The sequence below is a fragment of the Macrobrachium nipponense genome, chromosome 24 (assembly GCF_015104395.2).
Source record: "Macrobrachium nipponense isolate FS-2020 chromosome 24, ASM1510439v2, whole genome shotgun sequence".
Classification (NCBI taxonomy): Eukaryota; Metazoa; Arthropoda; class Malacostraca; order Decapoda; family Palaemonidae; genus Macrobrachium; species Macrobrachium nipponense.
In genome coordinates this window covers 78,322,140-78,347,705 of record NC_061091.1, presented here as the reverse complement: position 1 = coordinate 78,347,705, position 25,566 = coordinate 78,322,140, and the positions used below count along the sequence as shown (strand labels likewise).

The 25,566-nt window shown below is 36.0% G+C and overlaps 1 protein-coding gene across 1 annotated transcript; it reads left to right on the top strand.

Annotated features, from left to right (window-relative positions):
- The first annotated feature begins 1,559 nt into the window (after positions 1-1,559).
- LOC135203627 (uncharacterized) lies at positions 1,560-24,941 on the top strand. The gene is made up of 21 exons (XM_064233466.1): positions 1,560-1,669; positions 1,940-2,114; positions 3,297-3,566; positions 5,295-5,485; positions 7,146-7,241; positions 7,827-7,920; positions 8,352-8,443; positions 8,611-8,744; positions 9,311-9,530; positions 9,984-10,127; positions 10,301-10,376; positions 12,020-12,178; positions 16,564-16,833; positions 17,919-18,109; positions 19,643-19,738; positions 22,052-22,145; positions 22,528-22,619; positions 22,787-22,920; positions 23,495-23,714; positions 24,167-24,310; positions 24,485-24,941. Exons 2-21 carry the CDS (start codon positions 1,956-1,958, stop codon positions 24,615-24,617), a joined length of 3,009 nt encoding a protein of 1,002 aa, XP_064089536.1. The 5' UTR covers positions 1,560-1,669; positions 1,940-1,955; the 3' UTR covers positions 24,618-24,941.
- Positions 24,942-25,566: the final 625 nt, after the last annotated feature.

Genomic DNA, 25,566 nt, shown 5'->3' with positions numbered 1-25,566 from the left:
TGCTCATGGTGATACTTTAAGAGAAGGCAAAGACTGCATAAGTCATTAATTTCAGAAATGCAATTATCGGGAGTTGATATTCCCAAAGATGTGATAGCATTTTTTTGCCAAAATTTCTGTGTTCTTTCGGATGAGACATCTGAACAAAGAAATTATGATAGATAAAAAGAAAAAGAAAGTGTCGTAGCATGAAAAATAAATTTATGGAATTGTGAATATGTTAACTATGTTTTTTCTTTTTTTGACTTTTGAAACTACAATAAAATATATGATTAAAATAGTTTATTTTTTATGTGTCACCTCAAATTTCTCATTTCAGTACTTCAACGATACGATCATTTACTTATAACCAAAATAACGAATATGAAAGTCTTAACTTGAGTTGAGTTTCACTAATGAAACATGAATGTAGAAAAGAAAAAAAGACAAGTATCAGGAACGGGTAGATAAGTCAAGATAAAAGAGAGAAAGGAATTAGCGCCTATCATACACTGAGCGCCACCCTCCTCACTGGATGATGATTCCGGAAACCCGGGACGTCCAAATCAAACCAGAGCCAAGGGCATTACAAAGATCGCGTGAACCTCCCAAAAATAGTAACTTAAACCTTGGCTAAGCGAGAGCCCCTCGACATTTACTGAGGCAGGATGAAGAGTAATCCTTCAAGAATAATGATATATCTAAGCAGGTGTTTCGTAGCAAATCCAATAGTCGCCAGGAGTAATGAGGCTCAGCGATCAACCGACTCCTTCAGTCGAAAGCATCTCCGACACAGCCACTCGCTCACAAGTATATGAAAAAAACAATGGTCATTAGTGGCAATTACCAAACCGAAAAACCACCGGGGAGAAGGAAAACAAACTAGATGGATAATAGTCCTTATACATAACAAACAAACAAGAATAGTGAAATATCACAACAAAGTGACAGTATCCTGCAACTGAATTCAGTAGAGAAGTCAACAAGTATGGAAGCATTTTATAGTAACTGACCCAAAGCTGCTATTTACTATGAAAATCTGTCCTTCAACCCTCTTCATTCATTTTACCTTGCTTCCATTTGTATTCTGTCTTCCATCTTTGTTTCCACCCTCTCCTAACAATTGATTTATGGTGCAACTGCAAGGCTCTCCTCTGTGGTCGCGGGTTCGATTCTCGGCCATTCCATTGAGGAGTGAGAGATGTGTATTTCTGGTGATAGAAGTTCACTCTCGACGTGGTTCGGAAGCCACGTAAAGCCGTTGGTCCCGTTGCTGAATAACCACTGGTTCCATGTAAGTTGCAACGTAAAAAGCACCATACAAACAAGTCACAATGCTTGGCCTTTGGGTTAAATTTTATACTTATCCTTTCTATGGCTCTTTTGTTACATCCTCCCCATGCAATTACATCATTGGTATATTAATAAGCCCAAAGGTTTGGACTTTGATACATGATACAGGGGAATTTATTTAATGATCAAAGTCTGTTGCTCTTATCACATAATGACTAGGTTATTTTGTATTAAAATAGCTTCTAAAGATAACTTTAATCTTATCAATGTTTTTGGTCCTTATCCAGGATCAGTGAAAGCAGTGTTCGAGTCCATTGCTATTAGTGAAAATACAACTGAAGGGTTATCGTCGACCCTGGTAATAGTTTTAAGAAAACAATACCAGTTACGTGTTAAGGTAAGTCCATGGTAGATATGTAAATTACAGCGTTAAAAGTGCTATATTTCAGTAAGTACTAGTCTAGTTGCTAATTTTTGCTTTTATATAGAAATAATGCTCAATATTAAGAACTGGGAAAAAATCAGGTACTAGTTAATTTTATTGGGTTTAAATGTGCCGCTTGGCTAAAGCAATAAGTTAATAAATATCTGTTTAAGTAATATTCTGTGAACTGGGTTTGTATCACATTATTTCCGTCCCTCCTTCCGTATTTTTGTTTTTCACCAGGAACAAAACCTAAACGATGGCTCGCTGGTCCTTGCTGATAGCACTGATGTGGAGTGTGACAGTGATTCAGGAAAGTAGTGCTTATAACATTCTCTTCATTGGTGCCATTGGAAGTAAAAGTCATCAGAACTTTTACAAACCCATTGTAGAAGAACTCGCCAAGAGTGGACATCAGGCAAGTTCACGCACCCATTAGTCTCGTTCCATGCAGCGTAAAAACACAATACAAATAAACAAACCATTAGTCTTGTTGTTCACAACTCGGTACCTTTTGTTTTGGTCTCATGTTGGGATGTTCTGGTCAAGGGATTACAATTCTAGCCTATGTGTATTGCAAAATTTTGTGTCAATGTCAGAAAAAAGGTGACCTTTAAATTGAAACTGTGCGACCTTAGCAAGAGGTCGAGGCATCAGAAATGGGAAAAGAAGACATGGGAAAAATAATCTTGACTTTAACATTGACCTGTAACCTTCAAATATCCAGCCAAACAGTTTTGGGAAACACCATCAACCAATAAGGTACCTACCAAGTTTCATCCAAACCAGAACTAGAAACAAACAGGATAATTCCCATTAAACTGACCTGCAACTTTAAAGAATTTGTCAGTGTCAAATTCTTAAGACCAGAAGTCTTCAGCTAGCATGGTTTCTAAGATAGGAGAGGAAAAAAGTTAGAGTTTTGACCTTGAAGTGTATCTGTGATCTTTGAAGAGACAAAGATTAGAGCTCTTTTGGGCTCTGGCTTATATGAAAAACATCCTAGTGTAAAATGCTATGGAAAAGGGTAAATTTTATTAACTAATTCATTTGACTCCTTTTAAAAAGGTCTCTCTTTGTATGGAAATCTTTTCTTTTGACTTTCAGCTTTCAGTTACTTGCAGTATACAGTGGTGAATGGTGCCTATTTCCTCAACAAAATGTAGCAGCTGGGCAGACATTCTTTATGCAACGATGCCTGAGATATTAAAATAATCCGTATATGAGAGAGAAGCAGTTATTAATAACTATACTCTGTTTTCTTTTCCATCTGTCAATCCGGACGTGGTGGTCGCGCATGGTAACACTGCATCCCGGGCTTTAAATAGTTACACCATGTGTAAGTTTTAGGTAAATAAAAAGATATCTGGGTATACATTTCAACTGGAGAGTCTTTTTATGATTAATTGTGTGCGCATTACGACGTTAATATTCGAAATAGGATATTATTTAAAGCCTGGGATGCAGTGTTACCATGCACAAAACCACAGGCGGATCGACAGATGGAAAAAAACAGAGTATAGTTTACTAAAGTAACATGACTTGAAAAATAATCACAAGAAAATAATAATCTCAGTTACATTTACTTTCTCTGTTCCAGGTGACTTTTGTGACACCTTATCCATTCAAAGGAGTCAAAGACAACATCCGTGAGGTTGTTGTCCCGGAAGGAAATGTTGGCCTAATGAATGTAAACCACTTTGAGCAGTCACTCCTCCCTGGCGTAGGACATCTTCCTCAGATGCTTAGTATCTGTGGCCAAACTTTGGCTAATAAAGAAGTGCAAGAGTTGCCAAGAGAGAAGTATGACATCGTTCTCCTGTCCAACTTCTTTTGTGATTGCTATCTCTCGATAATCCATCAATTAAAGGTAGGGTTGCAAGGTAGTCCCTGTGTTGTGTTGGAGTCTGGTTATGTCGTTTCAGGGTTACGTTGCTCTTCAAATATACTCGTCAAAAAGGTTACAGTGCATGTTCCAGGTTTATGTCGCCAGTCCAACGGAAACTGGAACTTTAATCTGGCTCCAAAATGACAGAATGGTAAAAATTTAGAGGATTTTTTGATGAAAAACTCAATCGAAATGCAGGTTACATCGTTTCAAGACACCCAAAAAAAGGATTGAAAGTAAGGTTTTCTTACGAATTTCAACAATGTTTCGCATTATGCCTGTAATGTATTGAGACACACTACTCTCTCATTCTACTATGTTGAACCTTCTGGGCGTTGCTGGGGTATCTCCCGCCATCCACGTGTAGAAACGAAACCCTGAGGTAACTCGGGGACTGCCTGTAGTTTTGTGTTGCGTTTAATATAGACGAGATGTGTACTATGTAACAGTCTTGACTATTGATATTGTACATGATTATAAATATTATACGTACATTCAATTTGATAAATCTTCTTTAGTTTCAAAGAGTCAATTTGCAATCATTATATATATATATAATATATATATATATATATATATATATATAGATATATATATATACATATATATATGTTTATTTATTTATTTATCTATCTATAAAGGAAGCACCTGAAGTGAGCACATAACTGGATGATGAAAACCCCTTTGATAATGATCAGAGAGAATACATTTCCATCAGGGGCACATTTGCAACTTGTAGTTAGAAAATTTTGGGTTTTTTCATCAGTGTAGGTGATCATGTTACAGTTTGTAGTTAGGAAAGTGTGACTAAAAATATTATCATTCGGGAGAGATTTGGTGGAATAATGAATTTTTGTACAGTAAAGGTATTTGGCTGATCTTTCTGTGATATTGATCTTCAGCAAAGTTCGTGGTTGTTATTTAGGAATAATATTTCTTTGGGATCATTATCTTTATGATATTTACATTTTTTTTTTTATGTTTGCACAGTCATCCTCAATGAACTTGTACTAAACACGCCGCAAAGGTGAATACATACCGGGTTAAAACACTTTACAATCTAGGAAAGATCCGAAATGGCTAAACACTGATTACAAAGTGATTTTTCTTGAAAATTTAGGAATACTATATATATTACTCCCTTTATTTGTTAGGCTTATATATGCTCTGTTTTTCATGTGTCAGTAATACTGGCAGTCCCTGGCTTATGACGGTTTTTGCTTACAAAGTTCCGAGGTTATGACGCTTTTCAATTATATTCATCAGAAATTATTTCCAGGGTTACGCAGCCAAACTGACAAAAGAAATATGACTCCGAAAAGGCAAAATAATCAGTATTTGATGAGTTTTTTTTTATATAAAAAATGCAGTTTATAGTTTTTAATACACCCATAGTATTAAAAGTAAGGTTTTCTTAGGATTTTTGACGAATTTCAACAATGTTCCGGCCTGTGACGTGTCTCAACAATGCAACAATCCCTGACGTAACCCGGGGACTGCCTGTAGTCGAAACATTTAGTGTCATGATTCACTTCCAGTGTTTAGAATTTATTTGACAACCTGATAATTATTCACTGCAGTAGATGTGAACGTCAGCAATCATTTAATCAGTGGACTTGAAAGAAACCCTCCTTTTGTGTGGTTAAGGAAATATGTCTAACATTATAGTAGTGCGCTTCAAGCAAAATGAGTAGTAAATCTTTCTTCCAGGTTCCCTTCATCTATGTGTCACCTACAAGGCTCTTGAGTACTAATGCTGAGGACATAGGTAATCCAATATTCCCAGCTTTCCTGAGTTTCCCCATCCTTGATTATCAACACCCGTTCACCTTCCTTCAACGAACAGCTAACGTGTTGATGGAAAGTATTGGAGTGAAGATTTTCCGCCTCATGTTTAGAAAGTAAGTATTCCAGCTCTCGGATAGTTGTTTTTGGCTATGTATTTATGGATTTAGCAAAAAGACAGCCAGCCTCATCTTAGTAATCACTTTGATTGTTGGCTGTGTTTGTTTTTAAATATAATAATGCCATTAAGAGAACGCTGTCTTATGCCTTGAGTAAATTGTAACTATACTCTGTTTTTTTCCATCTGTCCACCTGCCTGTGGTGTTTGCGTATGGTAACACTGCATCCCGGGCTTTACATAGTTACGATATGTGTAAGTTTTAGGTAAATAAAAGGATATCTGGGTGTACATTTGCAAGTGAAAAGTGTTTTAATAATTTACTATACGCGAATTACACCGTTAATATTCGAAATAGGATATTATAATTGTAGAATGTAAGCTGAATGTAACTATCTAAAACCTGGGATGCAGTGTTACCATACGCAAACACCACAGCCGGCTGGACAGATGGAAAAAACCGAGTATAGTCTTATTTTTGCGAAATACAAAAGACAAAGACTTGTGTAAACCAGGTTAGAGGAACTGTCGTTCACAATAGTGGGAGGAGTGTAGTTACATCAATTTGCTGGGAGGGAAATTATTTGAGAGAATTTTCAAAATATACCAGAATGATAGATGGAAATACAGTGGACCCCTGTCTATCTTTGGTTCTAGATTCACGGATTTTTCTGCGGAACGTATACACACATTATTCGTGGAAAATTCGCCTATTAGAAGTATTTTTCATAGAGAAATATTCACTGATTACTGTATTTTCATATAATTTTCGTGACTAAGTAAATTATTTGTGATATAACTATTAAAATACTCAGGTATAAGCATTTTCAGAGGGGCTTGTTGGTGTTTGAACTAGCAAAATGGGCAGTTATAAGCATTGTTAGAGGGGGTGTCAAGTATTTGTGGATTTAGCTATAATATTTGGTGGGGGTTGTACGCATTCCCTGCAAATACCTTGGGTCAACTGTAATGAAATTAAAATTAGGAGGCTAATGTATGGTGCTCAGTTTGATAGGATGACCACCATCTGTAGAAATAAGGGTAATTCTAAAGAATAGTTCTGCACGGACTGCAAGGAACGTAACCGCGGATACGACATCCACTAGGGATTGGGGCGTCCAATGTATTTCGCCGTGTTTAGTACTGGCCTGTTGGGGTTAATTACAGTCGTCCAAATAAATATTACTTAAAATTCTTGTTCGGGAGGTAAAACTGCATAGAAAACCGCAACTGCCATAGTCTAGACCGCCGCGGAATAGTACTATAGATCTACCGAAATAAGTCCTTTTCTAGATTGGATGCCATAAATAAAAAAAATGTCATGAAAGATGCAAGATTAATATCATCGGCTTGAAACATAAATAAACAAAAACTGTTAATTGTTTGACAGATCAAGACTTGACAACTGCAATGTTGCTTTTACATAAAATTTTTTTAAAAATAACTGTAATGTCATATACTTCTTTGTACAGTTGAGGAAGACACCAAAGTCTGGTAGAACTGTTTACAAGTAAATTTTTAGTCATACTGTAGTTATTACAGTAAAATTCAACATACTTAGATCTTCAAAAATTTTAACGCAGATCTTCCAAAAATGAGATTACAGTACTGTATCATCCTATGAGGCTATTCAACCATGTAATATGACTTCTTTACAGTATTGAAGAAAGGTGTCGCAGCGCTGGACTATGCCCAGACGATATGCCATCATTTGAAGAAATACAGAAAAATGTCTCCATGATATTTTTGAACAGGTGAATAATATTGACTTTGCATTTCTATTCTTGTATATCTTGGTTTGCCTATCTATAAATCATCAAAAAAAGGTCATGAGTTGCCTATATTTGACAGATCATCGAGGGATGTAATAAGCTAACATTTCTGAATGTTTCTGACTCATTACACATTTATGTTGGTAAACCTGCTGTTAAGACGTTGGTCACACTGTTAACTTGGGCGTGGTAATGAAACCGTCAAACAATGTCTTTGACTGAAGGTGGCATGAGATATGAAATACAAAATATTTTTTATTGTGGTATTGAACAATTAGATTAGCCTGGAAAAAATGTTAGACATTCCAGTAAGCCAACAGATAATGTACTCAATTGAGGCTGAAACTTACGCTAGAATTTAAGCCAATTATGTTAAAGGAGATATGAGCAGGCTTTTGTTTGTCAGTGCAGGTACACTGATACTGAATAGGTATTGTAATCATATGCAGCCTGTTTTATGTGAGCACATATACCCAACAAGACATCAATAAGTACTACTCGTTATATCTCTTTGATAAATGTGTTTTGCTATACATACGTACATATTTCTGTTCATCCTTTCTTCAGTGTACGTGAACTCGAATTTCCATCACGTCCATACGTCCCAGGCATTGTTCATGCTGGAGGGATTCATTGCCATCCAGCCAAGCCACTTCCACAGGTATTAAATAGGTTATTTTTTTTATATAAACTTCTATACTCCGTTTTTATCCATCTGTCCACCCGCCTGTGGTGTTTGTGTATGGTAACACTGCATCCCGGGCTTTAGGTAGTTACGCTATGTGTAAGTTTTAGGTAAGTAAAAGGATATCTGGGTGTACATTTGTAACTGAAAAGTGTTTTAATAATATACTGTATGCAAATTACACCGTTAATATGCGAAATAGGATATTGCTATTATTGTTGAATATAAGCTAAATGTAACTATCAAAAGCCCGGGACGCAGTGTTACCATGCGCGACCACCACACGCGGGGATAAAAACCGAGTATAGTCAAAGATCAGTTTGAACTGACAAAGCGATAAAGTATCCACAGAAACCATAAGAAAGCCACCAATGCATCTGCATTATATGAGCTTGTTTTCCTCACAGGATCTTCAGGAGTGGATTGAGGGTTCTGGTGAGCATGGTTTCATCTTCTTCAGCCTGGGAAGTGTTGTAAAATCTACTGATCTACCCGAGAAGTAAGTTTGTTGATTGTAACATTAACAGATGTAACTACAAAGCACAAATCATGACTAATAAATGAAGCTGAAGGCAATTTAATATAATGGAATACTTTCCCCTCATGTTAATAACAAACTTTTAGGCATATAAAGATTACCTAGCAATCTTCCAAAATTATAACCAGAAACAGAAAGATGCTTATCAAGGTATTCAGCTCACTGAAGCAGCGGGTGCTGTGGAAGTGGGACAGTGATGTCATGCCTGGTTTGCCTCCAAATGTAAAAATCATGAAGTGGCTGCCTCAGCAAGATATCCTAGGTGAGTAGCTCTGTGTTTGCAAACTAGGAACATATTTGTGGGCATTGCATGATAATTTATTATGATCTGAAGTGATTACAGGCAGTCGATGGGTTCCGACGGGTTCGGCATACAACATTCCGAGGTTAAGGCGCTTTTCAATTATATTCATCAGAAATTATTTCCAGGGTTATGACGCATGTTCCACGGTTACAACGCCTACAATACTGAAGAAATATGACACCAAAAATGCAAAATAATCATTATTTGAAATTTTTTTTATAAAAAATGCAATAAGAATACAGTTTACATTGTTTTGAATGCACCAAATGCATTAAGAGTAAGGTTTTCTTAGGATTTTTGATGATGTTCTGGCTTACGACGATTTTCAGGTTACAACGCGTCTCAAGAACGGAACACCCGTCGTAACCCGGGGACTACCTGTATTTCCTCTGGATATTACTCAATGGTGATATGGTATAATTCATGATTATGAGAACTTCTTCAATCCGCTCATCTTATTTCAACAATGTTTATGGGGCACAATATTAAACAGAAATTCTTCCTTCCTTCCCGAACGTGAACAGGTCATTCGAAACTGCGCCTCTTCATAACACATGGTGGTCTGTTCAGCACCTTTGAGTCTATCTATCATGGAACACCCATCATAGGTCTGCCAGTTTTTGCTGATCAGCAGGCAAACATGAGGACAGGTGAAAGCCAAGGCTGGGGAAGGACAATCCTCTGGAAGGACATGACAGAAGAGGTTCTCCTTCAGAGTATAAATGGAGTCATGGATAATCAACAGTATGTGTTTGAACAAAGTTATAATTGTTTCTGTGTTCAGTATTTAGTCCACTGAACAGCCAGCATTTAAAGGTAGTAAATATCTACCAATTTATTCTTATTAAAATGATTCTGTGATTTACAAAACTAGAGAAATGTTTTATCTATGGGTTTTCTCAGTTTTTCTGAAATTTATATAAAGCTGATGAATTATGGTAAACCCAAATGTCTCGAAGAAGAGCCTGTAGGGTCTTGGCATATTCTGAAAAGTAGAAATATCAAGATCACTTGATCCCATAGGAACTTTCAAAAGGAGCCTAGAGACTTCTTCATCGTTGTCCTTCTTTGTAATTTCTGTATACTGTACCATTCTGGTTGTCTTTTCTAACATTCTGTATTGTTGGACATTATGAGTGAGAAATTATAATATCATAGTAAAATAAACTTTCTTAATATCCCATTTTTCCTTTTCAGAATGCAGCAACATGTACAAATGCAGTCTAAAATAATGAGAGATCAACCAATTTCTCCTCAAGAAACTGTGGTTTACTGGACCGAATACGTTATCCGTTACAATGGAGCTAGGCATCTCCGTTGCCCCATAGCTGACATGCCCTGGTACGTGTTTCGTAGACTTTGGTGGAAAAGTTATTGTAAATATAATTATTTATGCTTTTTAATAGTTCATTTTTGTGTCATATTGAAAATGAGACTATCTTCTAACACGCATTCTAATGTAAGGAAAAATATAGTAATATCATAATTTTTGTAATTATACATTTGCTTTCTAGGTACAAAATCTACAATATGGATATTTGGTCGATGATGTTACTGTTGGCACTTCTGTCGCTATGGATTGGTCTTCAGGTGCTTCGCGCCATCGTGAAGTGCTGTCGAGGGACTCCAAAGAATAAAACAGACTAAAGACAAATTGCCATAGGCTAACTTATCTTTTCTTGTAATTAGGAGAATTTCAGTTGATTGTCTGACATGTTTGTCTGATACCTGTGAGGTACATCTTGTTAAATTGACATCAGAAAATGCTTAAGAAGGGCCATTTTCATGAGTTAAAAACTTGCTTGTCAATCTTTTAACAACATTATTTTGTAAATAAATATATGTGGATTTTTAAAAGTCTTAGTTCAAATGTATTTATTTCAAGAGTTTATGTGGTTTTGCGGTGCTGTTCAATAGTTTATATGAGCATTTTGTAGTAATTCCATTAAATGGTTAAAGTGTCACTCTCTTATCCATTGTATACTATTTTATTGATGTTTAGTTTAATGTAGATGAGCATCTAAGGGAATTGACATGAACAATAAAAGAGAAAAGACAGTCAAGAAAGGGAGTTTCTCTGAAATAGACAATAAAACATGTAAATACTAAAGGTAAACAAGTAAGAAATAAGATGGCTGGTGAAAGATAGATAACAAAAATGAGGGCTTTTTTTGGCAAAGTACCCATATGCTTAAAAGCATTGGAGGCTTTGTTATAGTATTTACAAGACAACATTTTTGAACTGCACTGGAGACTTCCACAATTGCTAAAGGGACTTTTACAGCTTTCGTTTATCCCTTTTCTACCTAACCGTCAACTTTTTGATCCAAATTTTCCCGAGTGACACCTTAGAGAAAAGTCAAATGCATCATGGTAAAACTACTTAACTATGAGAAAGTAACTGGCTGTGGGAGCCATCCACTTGGTAAAGAGTATCCAATTTTTCTTCGGCAACCTTGGTGGTGAGCACCTTAGTGGCCACTAGTTCAATTCTCGGGCATTCCATTTAGGGGTCAGAGATGTGTATTTCTAGTGACAGAAGTTCACTCTCGACGTGGTTCGGAAGTCACGTAAAGCCGTTGATCCCGTTGCTGAATAACCACTGGTTCCATGCAACATAAAAACACCATACAAACAAATAATGCTTGGCCTTTGGTTTAAATTTTGTATAAGTCGAAAGGTTTGGACCTTGGTACATGATACAGAGGAATTTATTTAATGATCAATGTTTGTTGCTTTTATCACGTAATGACTAGATTATTTTGATTATAATATCTTCTGAAGATAACATTAATCTTATCAATGATTTTGGTCCCTTATCCAGCATCAATGAAACCAGTGTTTGAGTCCATTGCTATTAGTGAAAATACAATATAAGGGTTATCGTCGACCCTGGTAATAGTTTTAAGAAAACACGACCAGTTACCTGTTAAGGTAAGTCCATGGTAGATATGTAAATTAAAGCGTTAAAAGTGCTATATTTCAGTAGGTACTATTTTTTTTTTTATAGTCTAGTTGCTGATTTTTGCTTTTATATAGAAATAATGCTCAATATTATGAACTGGAAAAAAATCAGGTACTAGTGAATTTTATTAGGTTTAAATGTGCCGCTTTGCTAAAGCAATAAGTTAATAAGTACCTCTTAAGTAATATTCTGTAAACTGGGTTAGTATCACATTATTTTTGTCCCTCCTACCGTATTTTTGTTTTTCACCAGGAACAAAACCTAAACGATGGCTCGCTGGTCCTTGCTGATAGCACTGATGTGGAGTGTGACAGTGATTCAGGAAAGTAGTGCTTATAACATTCTCTTCATTGGTGCCATTGGAAGTAAAAGTCATCAGAACTTTTACAAACCCATTGTAGAAGAACTCGCCAAGAGTGGACATCAGGCAAGTTCACGCACCCATTAGTCTCTTTCCATGCAACGTAAAAACACAATACAAACAAACAAAACATTAGTCTTGTTGTTCACAACTCAGTCCCTCTTGTTTTGGTCTCATGTTGGGATGTTCTGGTCAAGGGATTATAATTCTAGCCTATGTGTATTGCAAAATTTTGTGTCGATGTCAGAAAAAAGGTGACCTTTAAATTGAAACTGTAACACCTTAGCAAGAGGTCGAGGCATCAGAAATTGGGAATAATAATAATAATAATAATAATCATAATAATAATAAAATAAAATAATAATAATAATAATAATAATAATAATAATAATAATAAGCTTTATTCCAATATTTACATTGGCTATTACAATAAATACAAATTACATTGTAGTTTACATTTAAAACTTAGATATTTACATGTGCCTTCATAAAAATTTACATCATTATAAAACTTAAAAACACAGATTTACTTTATACAACTTTAAGAACAATAAAGAATTTGTGACATATATAGGTACATCATAAAAGTAATTAAAACATTGAAAATTTTGCATATAAAATATGAATCTTTTTATAACAGTACTTGACCTTGATAAAATATTTGTTATAAAAGTTACAGCATATGTCTCTATAATATTAAAATTATCTTTAGCATGATTATAACATTTCGATTTCAAAATTACCTATGAAATACAGGTACTTATAAAACTAGAGTTATGAACATTTATCTTAAAATGGAATCTATAATTTATAAATAGTCTGCTAAAATCGAGTAAAAGTGTAAAAGAGTTCAATTAAAATATATATAAAGTTTTAATATAAAAATTATTTGAACAATAGATACTTTTTCAAATTCAGTTTAAAAGAGTTAATATTAGTTAATGCTTTTAGTTGGTTTGGCAGTTTGTTCCACACTGATGGACCCCGCACAACAAATGCTCTGCTTCCTAGATCAGTGTTGGTTCTTGAAACAAAAAGGTCATCATTCAATCTAGTTTGTCTGTTACGTCTATCTCCAACTCTTATTGGATTAAAAAGCCATGGTGGAATTAGATTATGTAAAATTTTAAAGATCATGACACATAAATCAAAATCAATCTTCTGTTTGATTGTCAGCCATTGCAAATTATTTAAAATTGGAGTTGCATGATCATACTTCTTGGCTTTCCCATCATTTACTTTTGCTGCAAAGTTTTGAAGCCTCTGTATCCGCTGCAGCTGCTGCGTAGTTGTCGAGCCCCAGATCTTTAAACAGTAGTCAAGAATGCTCAGGGCAAGAGACCGAACGACCATTCCCCGCATTTCACTATCAAATCGGTCCTTAATTCTATTTAAGTATATTAAAGTACCATTTACCTTCCTACAAACTTCATCTATATATGACCGTCAAATACCATATGCTGGTCAAAATATACCCCAAGATTTTTTACTTTAATGCTTTTCTCAACTGCAAATCCATTGAAATTTATTTTTGTGTCTTCAGGAATTTGGGATATGAACTGCCTAGAGCCAATGAATATACATTTAGTTTTAGACTCATTAATATTTAATCCATTAATTTGAAAATAACATCTCGCCATTTCTAATATTCTTTCTGCTCTTACTATAAAGTTATTTAGTTCATTTATAGTTCCAGTCATTAGAAGTTGACTGTCATCTGCGAATTGAACCAAGATACAGTCTCGCACAGCAGTAGCCATATCATTTATATAAATTAGGAAAGGTATTGGCCCCAAGATAGATCCCTGTGGAACTCCGAATTCTACTGGTTTAGGGGAGGATATAACATCGCCTAATCTCACTGACTGGTAACGATTTACTAGATAGCTTTTAAACCAGATAGGGTCAATTTTTAATTGTGTACATTTATGAAGTAAAATATTGTGGCTAACGCTATCGAAGGCTTTAGAAAGATCCAATAGAATAAGTAAAGATATCTTTTTGTCGTCGATATTTCTGTAAATAGTTTCTGTAACTTTCAATAACGCAGTTTCAGTAGAGAGATGAGACCTAAATCCATGTTGAGTGTGAGACAGTAAATCATTTTCCTCGAGGAGATATTTTATGAGTTGAATTGACACAATCTTTTCTAGAATTTTAGATATAACTGGCAAAAGTGATATCGGTCTGTAATTCTCTACACTATCTGCATCACCACTCTTAAATAAGGGCAGAACGTGGGGCAACTTCCAATCACTTGGATAAAGGCAAGTCACTATAGAGGTATTTACTATGACAGTTAAGTAAAACGCAATTATCGGTAAGGCGTCCCGAATGAAACGGAGGGATATCAAATCAGATCCATAGGCTCCCGTGTCATTAAGCTCCCCAACTACTAAAATAACTGTTTCAACATCAACTGGCTGTAGCCTAAAAAAGTCATTAAAATTCTCATTAACTATATTCGTCTCATTTCTTAAAAGTTGTGAAGTATTGCTCCTATCTAGATTTTGCTGAGATTTTTCAAAGGCTGTCCTACCAACACTTGAGAAATACTGGTTGAACTCTTCTGCTTTTTCCTTCTTATCATTATAATCAGGTAAAAGGGCATTATTATTTTTGGGGATCATTTCACGAACTATTTTCCATTTATTAGGCACATTGCCATTACAGTTACGAAATTTATCTTTAAAGTGTTCCGACTTACTAGCTTTAATCAAAGTATTAACCCGTTTCTTTTCGTTTTGTAATGATCTTGTAGTGTTTCGTTCTGTATATCTGTTTTAGCTCTCTTTTGTAGGTCATCTCTAGCTTTCATTTCTGCTTTAAGGTTATTATTTATCCAAGGGGCTGGGGGGCCGGGTAATTTCTTGGGTCACAAATGGTGCACATTCATCCAAGCAGCAAACAAAGGTTTTGGTAAAAATATTAACCTGTACACCCACATTATCAATTTGTAGAATACAATTAAAATCTGGAGCCTTATTTAGTAAGGTACTAAAAACTGTCCTGGCTGTAATGCTTAAGACAACGAAAGGTTCTTTTAACAGGTATTCTCCTTGGCTTAGAGATATCAATTTGTAAAGTTACTAGCTCATGATCAGCAATGGGACAGGAAATTACATCTGAATATACAATCATTTGTTGTTTGTTTGTAATGACAACATCCAACAATGTCGAGGACGTGCTTGTTATTCTAGTTGGCTTAGTTATTGTTTGACAGACTAACATGGGCCTGTAATCTTCGAAAATTCAGTGAAACAGTTCTGGGAGTAATTCTACAGAATAGTTCCGCACGGACTGCAAGGAACGTAACCGCTGATACGACATCCACTAAGGATTAGGGCGTCCAATGTATTTCGCTGTGTTTAGTACTTGTCCTTGGATGGTGGGGGGGGGGGGGGGGGGGTTAATTACAGTCGTCTGAATAAATATTGCTTCAAATTCTTGCTCAGGAGGTAAAACTGCATAGAAAACCGCAACTGCCACAGTCTAGGCCGCCGCGGAATAGTACTGTAGACCTACCGTTTTGGGAAACACCATCAACCAATAAGGTACCTACCAAGTTTCATCCAAACCAGAACTCGAAACAAACAGGATAATTCCCATTAAATTGACCTGTAACTTTTAAAGAATTTGTCAGTGTCAAATTCTTAGGACCTGAAGTCTTCAGTTAGCCTGGTTTTTATAATAAAAGAGGAAAAAAAGTCAGAGTTTTGACTTTGAAGTGGATCTGTGATCTTTGAAGAGACATCAGATGTCTGCTGTAACTAGGTAGAATAAATGTGGCTTAACCAATGTACAAAGTTCAAGATTAGAGATCTTTTGGGCTCTGGCTTATATGAAAAACATCCAAGTGTAAAATCCTATGGAAAAGGGGTAAATTTTATTAACTAATTCATTTGACTCCTTTTAAAAAGAAGTCTCTCTTTGTATGGAAATCTTTTGACTTTCAGCTTTCAGTTACTTGCAATATACAATGGCGAATGGTGCCTATTTCCTCAACAAAATGTAGCAGCTGGGCAGACATTCTTTATGCAACGATGCCTGAGATATTAAAATAATCCGTATATGAGAGAGAAGCAGTTATTAATAACTATACTCTGTTTTTTTTCCATCTGTCAATCCGGACGTGGTGGTCGCGCATGGTAACACTGCATCCCGGGCTTTAAATAGTTACACTATGTGTAAGTTTTAGGTAAATAAAAAGATATTTTGGTATACATTTCAACTGGAAAGTCTTTTTTATGATTTATTGTGTGCGCATTACGCCGTTAATATTCAAAATAGGATATTATTTAAAGCCCGGGATGCAGTGTTACCATACGCAAACACCACAGGTGGGTGGACAGATGGAAAAAAACCGAGTATAGTTCAGCTAAAGTAACATGACTTGTAAAATAATAACAAGAAAATAATAATCTCAGTTACATTTACTTTCTCTGTTCCAGGTGACTTTTGTGACACCTTATCCATCCAAAGGAGTCAAAGACAACATCCGTGAGGTTGTTGTTCCGGAAGGAAATCTTGGCCTAATGAATGTAAACCACTTTGAGCAGTCACTCCTCCCTGGCGTAGGACATATTCCTCAGTTTCTTGATATCTGTGACAAAACTTTGGCCAATAAAGAAGTGCAAGAGTTGCCAAGAGAGAAGTATGACATCGTTCTCCTGTCCAACTTCTTTTGTGATTGCTATCTCTCGATAGTCCATCAATTAAAGGTAAGGTTGCAAGGATCAACTTGGTAGATCTATAGTACTATTCGGCGGCGGCCTAAACTATGGCAGTTGCGGTCTTCTGAACAAGAATTTTAAGTAATATTTATTTGGACGACTGTAATTAACTGCCAGGGGCCAGTACTAAACACGGCAAAATACATTGGACGCCCCAATCCCTAGTGGATGTCGTATCCGCAGTTACGTTCCTAGCAGTCCATGCAGAACTATTCTGTAGAATTACCATCATCTTTAGTACAGGTAGTCCCTGTGTTATGTTGGACTCTGGTTATGTCGTTTCAAGGTTACGTCGCTCTTCAAATATACTCATCTAAAAATGATTTGAATGATGGCTCGTATCTGAATTCATAAGAAACATCGTTTCCAGCGTTTTTTTTAACCAGTGGAAATATTTTGACTTTTCCTGTGATGTTAATGAAATTCATTTTTGTCTCTGAAGTTCCACTGGTTCTGTTGTACTCCACCAAGTTTTAGACCTGTAGTAATGAGTTCAATTGTCCCGAGGAAGAAAGCCTTTGGGCAAACCTTATTTGAGTCTAGATGTATGACTCATTTGCCTTACCAATTCCTTCATAGTAGCACTGTCTTTCTAGTAAAAGAGCAGCAATGGCATTCTGGGTATTTTTTTTTATATATAATTATAAAGGAAGCACCTCGGGTGAGCACATAACTGGATGATTAAAACCCCTTTGATAATGATCAGAGAGAATACACTTCCATCAGGGGCACATCATTTGCAACTTGTAGTTAGAAAATTTAGGGTTTTTTCATCAGTTTTCCACTTGACCTCAGTGTAGGTGATAATGTTACAGTTTGTAGTTAGGAAAGTGTGACTAAAAATATCATTCGGGAGAGATTTGGTGGAATAATGAATTTTTGTACAGCACAGGTATTTGGAAAGAGAGCATTTGATACTGTATTATCTTGATTAAGGGTATCAGTACACCTTGAAATGGCTGATCTTTAATCAGTTGACTTGGAAGGAACCCTCCTATTGTGTGGTTAAGGAAATATGTCTAACATTATAGTAGTGCGCTTCAAGCAAAATAAGTGGTAAATCTTTCTTCCAGGTTCCCTTCATCTATGTGTCACCTACAAGGCTCTTGAGTACTAATGCTGAGGACATAGGTAATCCATTATACCCAGCTTTCCTGAGTATTCCCATCCTTGATTATCAGCACCCGTTCACCTTCCTTCAACGAACAGCTAACGTGTTGATAGAAACTATTGGAGTAAAGATTTTCCGCCTCATGTTTAGAAAGTAAGTATTCCAGCTCTCGGATAGTTGTTTTTTGTGCTATGTATTTATGGATTTAGCAAAAAGTCAGCCAGCCTCATCTTAGTAATCACTTTGATTGTTGGCTGTGTTGGTTTTTAAATATAATAATGGCATTAAGGGAACACTGTCTTATGCCTTACAAAAATTGTAACTATAATCTGTTTTTTTCCCATCTGTCCACCCGCCCTTGGTGTTTGCGTATGGTAACACTGCGTCCTGGGCTTTACATAGTTACGTTATCTGTAAGTTTTAGGTAAATAACAGGATATCTTAAAAGTGTTTTAATAATTTACTGTATGCGAATTACACCGTTAATATTCGAAACAGGATATCATTATAATTGTTGAATGTAAGATGAATGTAACTATCTAAAGGTGCGTTTAGATAGGAGAGTTTTTTTCCGCGAGTTGCTCTCAGACAGCTGCTCTATGGAATGTAAACAGGCTGTAGAGTACTCTCCGAGATTTTCTCTCTACTCTCGCGAGTGTTTCTCTTCTCTCGCGCACGCTATAGTCTAAACAGCACGCTCGTAGAGCTAGGTTGTAGCTCTCCACTCTATTCAGTGAACATTCAGGTCTGTGAAAGTTTTCGTTTACTCTCTCGAGAGAACAGGAGTGCGGGATGAAGCAATTTTTCTTTTCTTTCCCTTGTTTATTTTTCCTTCTTTTCAAGTGTAGGATTTCTTTTTCGGCGGCTCTTTGTCATCGCCGCATTCTGTTATTTATTTCTTTCTTTTTAGTCATTCTTTGTCTTTGGTGCTCGGGCTGAAATTTTCTAGCTTATACCGGACATTTTAGACTCAAGCACTTCCAGTCAGTTGTTTGTACTGCTTTTGGTAAAAACAGAAATTTTTGCACTTTGTCCTTCAAATGTAAGCAGAAAAAAAAACTTTACTTTCTTTATAAGTATATACTTAATGACATGTAATCTTCAGTACTACATATAATATGTAATATTCAGGTAAGAACACGATGCATTTCGGTGCAACATAGGAGATAATGAGAAATGAATGCGGACACTTCAAAAAGCCCTAGAAAGCTCATTTCATCAAGTGCAGCCTTGGAGGGCTATCAGTTGTCAAGTGCATCTTCTCCTTATAGATTCTCCAGGGGGCTGCACTTGAAGCTGACTTTTCAAAAAAAACTTGATGACTTCAGGGCTCATACAAACGAAGTTCTTATAGCTCGATGTATCTTCCTCAAACAATTCTCTTAATAATTTTGCATGTGCTCCATCTTCTCCCCTTCTGCTTATCCATTTTCGGACCCACATACTTCTTTTCCTTTTCTTTTTCACTTCGTTCATAAATATTAATGCAGCAGCAACACGGCACTTTTGAGACATGTTCTCTTAACCCTCGCTAGTTGTCGACTGGTTAGTCATATTGGAGTTATTACAGTAAAATTTAACATATCTAGATCTTCAAAAAGTTTAACGTAGATCTTCCAAAAATTAGATTACAGTACTGTATCATCCTATGAGGTTATTCAACTATATAATATGACTTCTTCACAGCATGGAAGGAACGTGTCGCAGCTCTGGACTATGCCCAGATGATATGCCATCATTTGAAGAAATACAGAAAAATGTCTCCATGATATTTTTGAACAGGTGAATAATATTGACTTTCCATTTCTATTTTGTATATCTTGCTTTGCCTGTCTATAAATTATCAAACAAAGGTTATGAGTTGCCTGCATTTGACAGATCATTGAGGGATGTATTAGGCTAACATTTCTGAATGTTTCTGACTCATTACACATTTATGTTGGTAAACCTGCTGTTAAGACGTTGGTCACATTGTTAACTTGGGCGTGGTAATGAAACCGTCAAACAGTGTCTTTGACTGTAGGTGGCACGAGATAATTGTGGTATTAGGAGTGTATTGAACAACTAGATTAGCCTGGAAAAAATGTCAGACATTCCAGTAAGCCAACAGATAATGTACTCAATTGAGGCTGAAACTTATGCTAGAATTTAGGCCAGTTATGTCAATGGAGATATGAGCAGGCTTTTGTTTGTCAGTGTAGGTACTGTGACGAAGTGGCGCAGAGTATCTGGTTCTGGATACCATTAATACTTGGTGCATGAAATAGTCAAAGATCTTTGTCTGGACACCATTAATATTTGTTAACCCAAATTGCCAAGTATCTGGTTACTACACTTACCATTTGTACTTGCAATACAAGAGACCCTTTTATTCCTGGGTCTGGGACACCCTTTGTACTTATAGCACAGTTCATTCAAGTACCTGGTTGTTACTTACCTCACTACAGACAGACATCTGACCCTTCATCACAAATACTAAACGACTGAATACTCTAAAGGTAAGAGTGATCCCTTTTTTCTAACTGAACAGTCAAGAAAACAATCAGTCTAAGTCATTAAAATATGAGTGAGGTAATCTTAATTAAAGGGTATCACTCGTGCAAATTCAAATTTAAGTATTTCCCTGATTCTGTTTTATTTGTGGGAAACGTCCCAATTATCACTCAATATTTCTACCTAGACAAACAAAATATCATGTTGGTGGTTCAATGAAATTCTCATATAAATTTTAAATACAAAAATTTATTTCTAAATTCAAAATTTATAAGTGAAATTCACAATCTCAGGGAAATTATTATTACTTGAAAACAGAAGTTTAATTAATTCTTGAGTTAATTATTAAGCAAAATTCAATCAAAGTTTATCAAGAAAATTAATTAAATTAAATCATAAAGCAATAATTAAATTTGAAATTAAATTTAATTAAATGCAAGTTGATTCACTAGTGTAAGATTCAAAATGTATACAATAGAATATTATTCAAACTAATTAAACAAAATAAAGACAATGCAGAAAAACATAATGCATAATATGAAAACAATTAAAGTATTGACAGTACAATCATTAAGCATATAAACAAAAATGGAATATGTGAAAAGAACAAAGCAAAAGATAAATGTTTAGAAATAATAAAACGTTGAAGTGCACTTCACAACATTTGTAAAAATACCTTATACACAGCTGCAGCGTCAATCAAAAGGCCTGTTACAATTTTACACTTTTTCACTATTTTCTTGGCGCCTTCACAAAAACCAATAGATACAAAACTATGTTCAGATTCCACAAACAACACATATATTACTAAGAATTATATAAAAATGAGTGACCAGCTCGTTACGTTAAGTTACTGTAACAGCCTCGCGAACGAGCGAGAGAGAGAGAGATTTTTAGAGAGAGAGAGAGAGAGTATAACGCACGCCGCCTGTCTCAAAGCGAATTAATGAATGTTCTCTCACCCATAAGCGTATATGCTATTAGTCTATAGTCGAAGGTGAAAACATATTACGTCATCTCTATAGGAATGGCTAATACAATGCCTCTTTGACTGCGCTCACATAAGGCTATGAATAAGGCTCTCTTGTTCCATTCACAGGCTCGACCGCGATAAGAAAAAATACGCTTACCTAATCTATTTACAAGGGGCTGGATAACATTGCGGCTTGGGGGGTCTTACGCTTGTTTTGCGCCGATAAAGAAATCACCTAGCTAAGACATTCTCAAAGTGGGAATACGACTCCCTTGCAAAAGGCTTATGAGCTTTCACTCTCTGTGTGTCTTACGTACTTCAAAATGAAAAATGGATCACTTAAGGCATGTTATCTTTAAATTTGGGAAATCTGAACACAGAAATAAACATTTCATACCATGATACACAAGTTCTGATGTGAATTAATCATATTAACACAATTATAATTGCATTCCAAACTTATATTATAAGAGTACACTAACACTGAACAGGTATTGTAATCATATGCAGCCTGTTTTATGTGAGCACATATACCCAACAAGACAGCAATAAGTTTTTACTCGTTATATCTCTTTGATGAATGTGTTTTGCTATACATACGTACATATTTCTGTTCATCCTTTCTTCAGTGTACGTGAACTTGAATTTCCATCACGTCCATACGTCCCAGGCATTGTTCATGCTGGAGGGATTCATTGCCATCCAGCCAAGCCACTTCCACAGGTATTAATAGGTTATTTTTTGTATATAAACTGTGGAATAATGTATATTTTACTATTCAATTGCTGTACTATCCATTTCCATGTATTTAATAATATTGCCTATTGTGAACGCATCCGCATGTGTCGCCCTGGTTCCTGTATGCACCCCGCACATGAGCATGACTATTCTTCATGCTGCTCTTGGCGCAAACTGCACGCTCTGCAGAGTCTCTGTACTTATTTACCTTTTGCTGCTTGGAATAAATAAATCTACGACTCGGGATATCATTTTTCCCTTCCTGCAATCTCCCGTCTTCTAATGTAAGACTTCACATAAGGCATTCACAAAAATCATGAGAAAGCCACCAATACTTCTGCATTATAAGAGCTTGTTTTCCTCACAGGATCTTCAGGAGTGGATTGAGGGTTCTGGAGAGCATGGCTTCATCTACTTCAGCCTGGGAAGTGTTGTAAAATCTACTGATCTACCCGAGAAGTAAGTTTGTTGATTGTAACATTAACAGATGTAACTACAAAGCACAAATCATGACTAATAAATGAAGCTGAAAGTTATTTAATGTAAAGGAATACTTTCCCCTCATGTTAATAACAAACTTTTAGGCATATAAAGATTACCTAGCAATCTTCCAAAATTATAACCAGAAACAGACAGATGCTTATCAAGGTATTCAGCTCACTGAAGCAGCGGGTGCTGTGGAAATGGGACGGTGACGTCATGCCTGGTTTGCCTCCAAATGTAAAAATCATGAAGTGGCTGCCTCAGCAAGATATTCTAGGTGAGTGGCTCTGTGTTTGCAAACTACGAACATATTTATTGGCATTACATGATAATTTATTATGATCTGAAGTGATTACAGGCAGTCCCCTGGTCACGACGGGTTTGGCTTACGACATTCCGAGGTTAAGGCGCTTTACAATTATATTCATCAGAAATTATTTCCAGGGTTATGACGCATGTTCCACGGTTACGACGCCTACAATGCTGATCTGGCAGAAGAAATATGACACCAAAATGCAAAATAATCAATATTTGAAGTTTTTTTTATGAAAAATGCAATCAGAATGCAGTTTACATAGTTCTGAATGCTTCCAAAGCATTAAGAGTAAGGTTTTCTTAGGATTTTTTATGATATTCTGGCTTACAACGATTTTCGGCTTACAACGCGTCTCAAGAACGGAACCCCCGTCGTAACCAGGGGACAGCCTGTATTTCCTCTGGATATTACTCAATGGTGATACGGTATAATTCATGATTATGAGAACTTCTTCAATACATTCATCTTATTTTAACAATATTTATGGGGCACAATATTAAACAGAACTTCTTCTTTCCTTCTCGAATGTAAACAGGTCATTCGAAACTGCGCCTCTTCATAACACATGGTGGTCTGTTCAGCACCTTTGAGTCTATCTATCATGGAACACCCATCATAGGTCTGCCAGTTTTTGCTGATCAGCAGTCAAACATGAGGACAGTTGAAAGCCAAGGTTGGGGAAAGACAATCCTCTGGAAGGACATGACAGAAGAGGTTCTCCTTCAGAGTATAATTGGAGTCATAGATAATCAACAGTATGTGTTTGAACAAAGTTATACTTGTTTCTGTGTTCAATATTTAGTCCATTGAACAGTCAGCATTTAAAGGTAGTAAATATCTACCAATTTATTCTTATTAAAATGATTCAGTGATTTACAAAACTAAAGAAATGTTTTATCTATGGTTTTTCTCAGTTTTTCTGAAATTTATACAAAGCTGCTGAATCATGGTAAACCCAAATGTCTCAAAGAAGAGCCTATAGGGTCTTGGCATATTCTGAAAAGTAGAAAGATCAAGATCACTTGATCCCATAGGAACTTTCAAAAGGAGCTTAGAGACTTCTTCATCGTTGTCCTTTTTGTAATTTCTGTATACTGTACCATTCTCGTTGTCTTTTCTAACATTCTGTATTGTTGGACATTATAAGTGAGAACTTATAATATCATAGTAAAATAAACTTTCTTGATATCCCATTTTTCCCTTTCAGAATGCAGCAACATGTACAAATGCAGTCTAAAATAATGAGAGATCAACCAATTTCTCCTCAAGAAACTGTGGTTTACTGGACCGAATACGTTATCCGGTACAATGGAGCTAGGCATCTCCGTTGCCCCATAGCTGACATGCCCTGGTATGTGTTTCGTAGACTTTAGTGGAAAAGTTATTGTAAATATAATTATTTATGCTTCTTTAATCATTCATTTTTGTGTCATATTGAAAATGAGACTATCTTCTAGCACGCATTCTAATGTAAGGAAAAATATAGAAATATCACAATTTTTGTAATTATACATTTGCTTTCTAGGTACAAAATCTACAATATGGATATTTGGTCGATGATGTTACTGTTGGCACTTCTGTCGCTATGGATTGGTCTTCAGCTGCTTCGCGCCATCGTGAAGTGCTGTCGAGGGACACCAAAGAATAAAAGAGACTAAAGACAAATTACCATAGGCTAACTTATCTTTTCTTGTAATTAGGAGAATTTCAGTTGATTGTCTGACATGTTTGTCTGATACCTGTGAGGTACATCTGGTTAAATTGACATCAGAAAATGCTTAAGAAGGGCCATTTTCATGAGTTAAAAACTTGCTTGTCAACCTTTTAACAACATCTGTAAATAAATATATGTGGATTTTTAAAAGTCTTAGTTCAAAGTTCATTGCAAGGTATCTATTTCAAGAGTTTATGTGGTTTTGTGGTGCTGTTCAATAGTTTATATGAGCATTTTATAGTAATTCCATTAAATGGTTAAAGTGTCACTCTCTTATCCATTGTATACTATTTTATTGATGTTTAGTTTAATGTAGATGAACATCTAAGGGAACTGACATGAGTAATAAAAGAGAGAAGACAGTCAAGAAAGGGATTTTCTCTGAAATAGACAAGAAAACAAGTAAATGCCAAAAAATATACCCTCGGTGGTCGCTGGTTTGATTCTTGGCCATTCCACTGAGGAGCGAGAAATGTGTATTTCTGGTGATAGAAGTTCACTCTCTCTCGATGTGGTTCGGAAGTCATGTAAAGCCGTTGGTCCCGTTGCTGAATAACCACTAGTTCCATGCAACGTAGAAGCACCATACAAACAAACAAACAAGTAAGAAATAAGATGGCTGGTGAAAGATAGATAACAAAAATGATTGCTTATCGGCAAGTATCCATACGCTTAAAAGCGTTGGAGGCTTTGTTATATTTACAAGACACGACGTTTTTGAACTGCAGTGGAGACTCCCACCTTACCTTACAGACCTTACATCTTCTTCAGGTTGCCCCAGGTCCCTCTGTATGAGGCACCTCTAATGTCTACCAGAGAGTTGCTAGTACATCTTCCAGTATATTTTACATCTTCCAATCTTGGATGGTCTGGGATGCAGCTGAGATATTTGT

Coding starts and splice junctions, on each gene's coding strand:
- LOC135203627 (XM_064233466.1), top strand. CDS start 1,956: ATGGCTCGCTGGTCCTTGCTGATAGCACTGATGTGGAGTGTGACAGTG. Junction 7,242..7,826: donor TCCATGATATTTTTGAACAG/GTGAATAATATT, acceptor TCCTTTCTTCAG/TGTACGTGAACTCGAATTTC. Junction 10,377..12,019: donor CGCTATGGATTGGTCTTCAG/GTGCTTCGCGCC, acceptor AAAACCTAAACG/ATGGCTCGCTGGTCCTTGCT.